This window comes from Ostrea edulis, chromosome 2, assembly GCF_947568905.1.
Source record: "Ostrea edulis chromosome 2, xbOstEdul1.1, whole genome shotgun sequence".
NCBI lineage: Eukaryota > Metazoa > Mollusca > Bivalvia > Ostreida > Ostreidae > Ostrea > Ostrea edulis.
Genome location: NC_079165.1, coordinates 21202998 through 21212786, shown reverse-complemented (window position 1 = coordinate 21212786; position 9789 = coordinate 21202998). Strand labels below are relative to the sequence as shown.

Below are 9789 nucleotides of genomic sequence, written 5' to 3'. Positions count from 1 at the left end.
AATCTTGCCTTTATGATATTATTTAGCAGCATCAACATTTTCCAGTGACAAAATCATAGTCATGCAAGCTAGGCTGAATTTTATGGTGCAATGTTTTTTTTCATTAACCCTTTAACTACCAGAAATTTTCGAGTTTTCCTTCAAAGCTGATACAAATATTTCGAATTGAAATTAAAGCATTTTCTAGTCTTATTTTCGTAATATAACCTATGCATATTCTGAAAGGAAACATCCTGAAGATTTTAATTATGCACTAAAATATTTAACTTTTAAAATGCATTACTTTCATGAAGAAATAGGTCTATGACACTTGCCCGTACCTAAATATGATCATAAGAAAAAAAAGAAGCAAATATTTCAACCTTTCTGAATATGATATACGTTTTTAAATCTTGTGTTTTTCAGAAAAGATATAACACAATTTTTGTCATTTCGGCTTAATTTTCCTACTTTCCGGTAACGATGTGCGATTTTAAATGCGTGTTTTCAACTAGTTCCCAACATCGCACAGAAAAACTTTGAGTAGAAAAATTGTTTAGTTTTTACTCTACTTTTAGAAAATATGATTTGTTTCATTATATTCCAATTAATAACAAAACGCTCCCAATTTAATCCCGTCGTCACATAAAAGGCGTCAAAAGGCGTCACTGGGCGTTAAAGGGTTAAGGGTTGATGCTTCACAGGAAGGCGGTTCGTTTGGACGCCTGTTAAACGATGATCATCTTCATCCAAATTGTAAGCCAAAAGTCATTGAGATAGATGAGAAGCCAGTTATTTGCTTTTACTCTCTAAAACCAATACCTCCAGATACAGAACTGTTGTATGATTATGGGCCTGGTAACATGTATCCTTGGAGAAGAAAGGTAATGAAGCCATATTTGCATGCTTGTTTTTTTGTGAGTGTGTGTGTGTATGTGTGATTTGAGGTGGATGAATATACACATGTAAATATTCAATCTCATCGTCGGAAACCCACGGTTGATTACACTTCGTTCCTCTCTTCATCACCCGGGGGTCCATTCATTCCTACTCGCTCGTTCTAATGAATAAATATTTTAAAATATCGTCCAATCAAAGTAATCGTTATAGTAATGGAACTCTTCTGTTTTTAAAGGTAGCACTAACTTAACTTTGCTACCACAGCAATTCTATACCGAAATTGGGGTGAAAGCGTCTTTTTGATTGGACAAATCGCTTAGGGTTTTCTATGAGCGCCCAATCAAATTGCCTCATTAATTATTCATGAGAACGAGCGAGTAGGTATGAATGGACCCACGGGTGATGGAGAGAGGAACGAAGCGTAATCAACTGTGGGTTTCCGACAATGATTCAATCTAATTTCAGCTCATTTGCAATGCTATATTTCATGTTAGCTGAATCAAAAATAAGATATCGATTGCATGACTCTTTTATCTGTAGATCCAAAAGAAGTGCAAAAAATACAAATCCATGGAAAGGTCTTATTTTTGTGCATTATGTTCTTGTTTTGTTGAAACTTATCACCAGAATTTTTTATTGAACTTAACACTCAGAGAAAAGCAAATTTATAATTTATTTATCTTCAATATGCTAACTTAAGACTATGGTTACAACCCGAGTACAACAGTTTTGAAGCAGTTTACTGAATTTCATCTTAGAGTTCATCTTTTTCTAACTTATATGAAACTTGAATGAATACATAAGCTCAGAAGTTGTGAAATGGTCAATGTACAGTGTTTATACATACAGCAAATTTGCTGGACCTATAACGAAAAGTGTATATATTTGTTTATGGTTACCCAAACAAACCCTAATTTAATAGCTTTCTTTAGAATATATTTTATGCTGGTATGACATTTTCACTGTTTCACTACTGCTGCAAATCACTTCTTTTTCTTTAGAGCTTTATTTTTATGTAATGACTTGAGACTGTCTGCTTACATGTATTTTTAATGTTAAGGATTATTTTCAACAATATACAGATTTCTATAAAGATTTTGTCTTGCTAATAAATACCATATGACTTTCTTGCAGAAATAAGGTGTCAAAAAAATTTGGTGCTCTACAGTGTGTCAGAACTGTTGGTTAGATGGACAATTTATTGTTTACTACCTTGTGTTAAACAAAAAGTGGGTTTCACATAGTTTTTCTTCTTTAGACTAAAATAGATTGGGAATTTCCCGTACTAAGAAAGGAGAAAATGTATGTCAGGACCAGGTATCGAACTGAGACTCCTGCATCACTAGTGCAGGTGCTCTACCAACTGACCTATCCAGGCAAATATACATGGTCCAAACCATTACATTCCAAAGTGATGTAATTGGTTCATTCTTGTCATCCAATGAAATACCTCATTTCTTGCTACGTTAGGCTATGACTTTAGCATATGTAAACAAACTTGCTGAAATGCCAAATTTTGCTCAAATGGGAAAAACTCAAATGGGAAAAATACATGCAAATTAAGTTTTTAATTACTCTATCATGGACTAATGTTTAGAATGCTTGAATTAATCTTTATAAATTATGTAATAGAATGCAGATTGCAAATTATTTTATTTTATATCAAATGGTGGATCGGTCGAACTACACAAAAGTACCCTGAAATTAGTGTTCAGTGTAGAGAGGGTCATTAAACATGTTAAAGCAAAGTGATTTTCATTCCGTTTCGTTGTAAACCATGTTGACAACTTAACAATATAAATTACGTTTATGAGAGCAAAATGGTCAGTCCTTGGTATTTTGCTATAGGGATGTTTTACTGTACATGTATTTATTCACCCTGTGGAAGTTTGATATGTATACTTTCTATACTTACAGTGTTTTAATGTAGAATTATGACCACAGCATTTCTTTTATCTTGGCAGTACTAACTGTAAAAATTAATATTATACCCCCCCCCCACACACACACAACAAGTTGTGGGTGGGTATACTGGAATCGGGTTGTCCGTCTGTCTGTCTGTCCGTCTGTCTGTAGACGCAATGGTTTCCAGGCTCTAAAGCATTATCCGTTCCACCTACCGTCACCATATCATATATATGGACTACCCATGGGATGAAGATGTTCCCTATCGATTTTGGGGTCAAGCGCACTGGACATCAAAGAAGCAATATGGTTTCCGGGCTCTAAAGCGTTATCCTTTCCACCTACAGTCACCATATCATATATATGGACTACCCATGGGATGAAGATGTTCCCTATTGATTTTGGGGTCAAAAGGTCAAAGGTCAAGCGCACTAGACATCAAAGTAGCAATATGGTTTCCGGGCTCTAAAGCGTTATCCTTTCCACCTACAGTCACCATATCATACATATGGACTACCCATGGGATGAAGATGATCCCAATCGATTTTGGGGTCAAAAGGTCAAAGGTCAAGCGTACTGGACATCGAAGTAGCAATATGGTTTCCGGGCTCTAAAGTGTTATCCTTTCCACCTACAGTCACCATATCATACATATGGACTACCCATGGGATGAAGATGTTCCCTATCGATTTTGGGGTCAAAAGGTCAAAGGTCACGCGCACTTGACATCGAAGTACTGTAGCAATATGGTTCAGTTTGTCATGCCATTTCTTTTTTACACTCAGAAAAGAGGTAGTTTATACCTATTACCAACACCCTTTGGGAGATTGGGGTAAGCGGGGGTTATTCTTAGTGTGCATTGCTCACAGTACCTCTTGTTTTTCATTACTAATGCCATAAAATCAGGGATCCAAGGCCTATGATAATTGTGCAAACTTAAAACAAAAAGGTGGAGGCTCATACCTCACATTACAAAGGTTTTGACCTATGAATATGTGTGCCTATCATAAAATGGCACTTTCTATTCTGGTTTAAATATTTGTGTTTTTAAAATTAAGTTGCAATTTTTTCCAGAGGAAGTAAAGGATATTGATGCCAGTTCTTGTGTGGATGATGAGGATCAGAGTGAGGAGGAAATAGATGACAGTCAAGACAACCAGAATTTCCAAACTGTGACTCCAGGTACTGTATACACACTGCATGAAACAATTTTGAGCATCAAGTTTCTTTACTTGATATTGTAAGCATAAGCCCAACATGGACTACATACATGGAAATGTGTAGTTCTCAATACTTGAAATGGAGTTTGTGAATGGCAATCAGGATGATTATACTCAAGAATAGAGCAAGGTTTAGTTCAGGACACAAGTTATTTGCATTGAGTGAACTTTGCCAGTATGAAAGACATTGTGCTTCACACAAAAGTCTTCTGAATGGAGATGGGGGAGCTGAGATTAAATTCCTAGTAGAACAAAGTATATATCTTTGTACATTAACCACTCAAGTACACAGACCATTCAATTAATGAAAGTATTTATTACCAGTACACATAAATATGTAAACAATCACTCTCCTAAATCGCATTCATATGATTAAAATCACTTCACTCTTCTCAAAATATTTAGCCAGTCATGATGTACCACTTTCTGAGCAATTTGCATTATCTATACACATACCATACTACCAACCAAAATTATAGTCTGAAAACTTGATTTTAGGGAAGAGGGAGGCAGTATCTGATAGCGGATGCTCCAGAGAAATGGATGAGTCTTCATCCAAGCGACAGAAGTTACAGAAAGAGCCATGGACTTCATCTGAAATGAACTCCATTCACAAACATTTTTCACATTTTATTACCATATTGAAGGTACCTGGGGAAAATGATGTAACAAATGTTTTGAAAAAAGATAAAAACCTTTCAAAAAGAACTTGGAGAAATGTAAGAGACCAAGTCTACAATCTAATTAAAAAACAGAGAAAATGTTGATTTTGATACTACTTTGATTGTTCACTAAAATTGATGGTATCTGAATGAAAAATGATATTTTTGTTTACATTTCTTACAATTTACATAAATTGTACATAAAGGAATTTGTTGAATCATTATCAAAATAGATTTTGACAAATTTCAGCTTTTTAGCTCATATGAGCCAAAGGCTCAAGTGAGCCTTTCTGATCAAAATTTGTCTGTTGTCTGTCGTTGTTGTGACCGAAAGGTCGGATGTTCGAATCCCTGCTGCGACTTGACCTGAGTCAATAAGAAATAGGTAGCAACTGTTCCATGGCCAAGCGCTCAACACATTGAAATAATAGTTTCAGGTCTTTCAGATGAGACCTTAAAAACTGAGGTTCCGTGTCATGGCAGGTGTTGGCATGATAAAGATCCCTCACTGCTCGATGGCCCTAAGTTCCGAGTAAAGGTCTAAATTTGAAGCCCTTTGCTGGTATATGGTGAAGTCTCTATATGACTGAAAATCTCAAACGGGATGTAAAACAACATACAATCAATCTATCAATCAGTCATTGTCAACTTTTTACAATATCATCTTCTTCTCCAGAACCACTGGGCCAGTTTCAACCAGACTTGGCACAAATTAGGAATTCAAGTTTGTGCAAATGAAGGACCACACCGTCTTTCAAGGGAAAATAATTAAGAAAAAGTAAAATTGGGTGTTGTCATTCAAAAATCTTCTTCTCAAGAACCTTTGGGTCAGTAAAGATGAAACTTAAATGAAAGCTTTCTGACAAAGTGTAAATTCAATTTATTCAAATCATGACCCCGGGGTATTGGTGGAGCCATTATGGGCAATCAAAGTTTTACATAGGAATACATAGGAAAAATCTTTAAAATCTTCTTCTTAAGAACAGCAGAGTCATAATCAGTCACTTTATATGGAAGCATTGTCAGGTAGTGTAGATTCAAGTTTGTTCAAATCATGACCCCTGGGAGTAGGGTGGGGCCATTATGAACAATCAATACCTAGGAATACATAGGGAAAATCCTTAAAATCTATTTCTCAAGAACAGCATAGCCATGATAATTCATTTTATATGGAGGTATCCTCAGGTAGTGTAGAATCAAGTTTGGTCCAATTGTGGCCCTGAGGTAGGGTGGGACAACTATGGGTGGTCAAATTTTTTACTCAGGAATACATAGCAAAATTCTTTAAAACTATTTCCCCCATAAATAAAAAAGTAATGATTAGTTATATTTGTATAGAAGCATCCTATGGTAAGCATAGATTCAAGTTTGCTCTAGTCATGAATCCCCCCCCCCTATCTCCTGGGCTACAATGAGTAATCAAATAAAAGTTTTTCATAGGAATATGTAGGGAAAAAATCTTCTGATTAAAAACAAAAATGGTCATAATTACTCAGGTGAGCATTGTGGCCCATGGGCACATTGTTTAATCAAAATGCAGAGAATATGTTAATTTGCATATTACATGTACATGTAATATTGATCAGTTGGTCATGTGATATAATTTTATATCTGAAATGAAATGATGACAATTGTATGAATGATGATGAGTTTAAAGTCAGATTCTTTAACACATGTATTTTCAAGGGAAAAAAATTGTCTGGAGGTATTTTGGAAATTTACTTTTTATAGTATTGTAATAAATGTTTGTTTTCATGCTATGTTGAAGGTCGAGTATCTACGAACACAACTGACTTGAATGAACATCAGAAGTATTAGATAATGTATTTACAACTGAAACTGTAATAGAATTTTATCAATGGAATTTGTGAAATTAATTTGATAATAAATTTTGATTCTTTACCTAAATTTAAACATTTTGTTGCTTAGTAGATCAGACATTTAAATCATAAGATTTAAACATGATACCAATAGGCCATTTTACTTAAACTGTTTGTATTGACTGAATGGTTCAGTACTTTTTTGTCAGTCAATAACTTAATATCTCAGTATGTGAGCAGGTCCGGGAGAATGGTGTCTGGTGTGAATAAGGGACATGCAGTCAATTTGTAGCTCATGGATCTAAAAGAGGAATAAATATGATATACGCTCTGTATTTGAGTTATAGTTAGCACTGTCCCAGGGTGAAGTTTTTGCAGCAGATCTATCACTATGTAAATACATACTTTGCATAGAAGGAACTCGCATGATTGAACAGTGCTTCACAAGCCTTGCATGACGTGTGTAGCAAACATTGAAGGTGTTGTAGGAAGTTTTACTATGATTTGATTTTACATAAAAAATTCCCAAGTATCACATACTTTTCTTAAAGTAAAAAAGGTGCAATTAAGTTTGATTAAGTCTCCAATTTTAATTAATAACCATATCCTTGTACGAGATCCCCATTTTACTGTACTTTTATCAAGTGCATGTACTGTAATATGTCCTAAATTGAATATAAGTTTATTATTTTCAAGTACCCAAATTTTTCAGTGTAAATAAGGTCCGTGGTTTCTGTTTAAACCATATTATTTAATGTAAGTCCCCAAACTTGTACCCTGTGTATAAGGTCCTCAGTTTCTATATAAACCCTTCTCTTGTTTAAGTCCCCAAACTTTTACCATGTGTATAAGGTCCTCAGTTTCTAAATATACCCTTATCTTGTGTAAGTCCTCAATTTCTACTTATACCCTTATCTTGTGTAAGTCCTCAAAATTTTACCGTGTGTATAAGGTCCTCAGTTTCTCTACCCTTGTGTAGGTCCCCAAACTTTTACTTTGTGTATAAAGTCCTCAGTTTCTGTAGGCACCTTTACCATGTTTAAGTCCCCAAACTTTTACCATGTGTATAAGGTCTTCAGTTTCTACATATACCCTTATCTTGTGTAAGTCCTTAATTTCTATTTTTATCTTGTGTAAGTCCCCAAACTTTTACCGTGTGTATAAGGTCCTTAGTTTCTATACCCTTATTTTGTGTCAGTCCCCAAACTTTTATTTGTGTATAAAGTCCTCAGTTTCTGTAGGTACCCTTACCATATGCAAGTCCCCAAACTTTTACCGTGCGTATAAGGTCCCCCGTTTCTATCCCCCTTCTCTTGTGTAAGTCCCCAAACTTTTACCTTGTGTATAAAGTCCTCAGTTTCTGTAGGTACCCTTATCATGTGTAAGTCCCCAGACTTTTACCTTGTGTATAAAGTCCTCAGTTTCTGTAGGTACCCTTACCATGTGTAAGTCCCCAAACTTTTACCTTGTGTTAAAGGTCCTCAGTTTTCTATATATACCCTTGTCTTGTGTAAGTCTTCAAACTTTCATTGGTTATATATCGTCTTCAGTTTCTATATCTTTATCTTGTGTAATTCCCCTTAAACTTTAACCGCGTGTACAAGGTCCAAGTTTCTGAACCTCTTATTTTGTGTAAGTGTACAATGTGTATAAGGTCCTCAGGTTAATGTACGTTTTTCTTATTCAAGTACACAACATTAATTACGATACTGGGTTCTACAAACATGGCCGTAGAAACCAAAGGGGCCGTGCCCCCATAATCTTGCCGATATATATTATACTAGAGAAAAAATTAGCTCCTTGATGCTTGTGCCCCCACAACAATAGTGTCTGATTACCTTTTTTTTTTTCTTTTTTCTCGTCAAGAAATTTTGCTTGGTAGTTTCTGAAAATATTTGGTTGCTCCCCCCCCCAAAAAAAAACCCACCTGCTTCCTACGGGGCTGTCAAATATGTTTTGATAATATATGAAGGTTTTGTTTAATATTCACATGAAATATTTGACTTGAATGCTTATTTATTTTTCAACGATCATGCGAATGTCCTATGATATATATACACTATTAAGCTACCTGCCTTGTAATACTATTTTAACATTTTTGACCCTTCAAAAATTATGGTACTCATAATGGCTGAGTGAAATCAATGGAATTTTTAGCTCACCTCAACGAAGTGGGGAAAAAGATTTTTAAACAGTTTATTTCCAAGTAACTCTCTGCCCTAGATGCATGGATGATACCTCTCGGGTTTAACTGTACCAGTCAAGTGTCAAAATATTTTCTAAATGTATGAGCAGATTAAAGTTCCGGGATTGTGTCTTATTCCCAATATATAATTGTATAGGCCCTACCTGAATCAAACTCAGTTGCATGGATGATGTTTCATGGGATAAAAATACCAGACCATGCTTCTGATTCTGTACGATACCCATAATTTTGTGATAGTGAAATTGTTAAATTTTTGAAGCAGGTCTTATGCCGGAAAAATAGAGCCATACTTAACTATTTTGCATGGATAAGTCTGATTGGGAAAAAAACCCGTAACAATATCACAATCTTATAATCATTTAAAGGGAATACGTCAGAAAACAGTGTGTGTATGAATTATTACTATTATAGTATCGCACAATTTGGTACATAATAGAATTTTATGTAACCCTTATTTTAACTGACGACATTTCTAGGAATGCACAGAGTATTCATTTAAAATAAAAATCAAGGTTCATTATTCTTCAAACATTCAGTTTTAACTGTCAACTGTCATTTTTTGTGTCAAAATAAAATCAACGCTGATTCTCAGGAGCTTCCCCAGGAACTTTGACATATAACAGTGCCACTTCTACCCCCCCCTCCCACCGTTCCAACGCAAATTCCTGCTGGATCCACATTTATAATCAAATTTTCTGTATACAATCTGACCATTGGGTTGTTAATTTTTCATCATAGTACAGTTTAAACATATATTTGTAGCATAAATTTACGATTTCGTTTTGTGGACATAAAAAAGCTTTGCCCAAAATGAAATCAATCTACAATACACATAGAGAGAAAAAAGAGACCTATTTCGCCATGCACAGACCATGTACCTGTGTACGATGAAGTACAACTAAAAGTGTAGCTGCACTGTATCCATAGTTATGAATAAGCAAAATGATCAACTTTTTTTTTTGTTTTTTGTTTGGCTGCTTCTTTTTTTTTTTACTCTCAATCTGTTTTCGAATCTCAACGGAAGCTTCTCGGAGTTTTAAACAGATTCGGCTTTGGCTACCATATACGCATCCAAGTCATGATCAGGATTCTCGCCA

At 35.0% G+C, this 9789-nt stretch overlaps 1 protein-coding gene across 1 annotated transcript; it reads left to right on the top strand.

Moving 5' to 3' along the window:
- The first annotated feature begins 666 nt into the window (after positions 1-666).
- Positions 667-6817, top strand: LOC130052161 (uncharacterized). The gene is made up of 3 exons (XM_056156397.1): positions 667-863; positions 3861-3966; positions 4503-6817. Exons 1-3 carry the CDS (start codon positions 843-845, stop codon positions 4769-4771), a joined length of 396 nt encoding a protein of 131 aa, XP_056012372.1. The 5' UTR covers positions 667-842; the 3' UTR covers positions 4772-6817.
- Positions 6818-9789: the final 2972 nt, after the last annotated feature.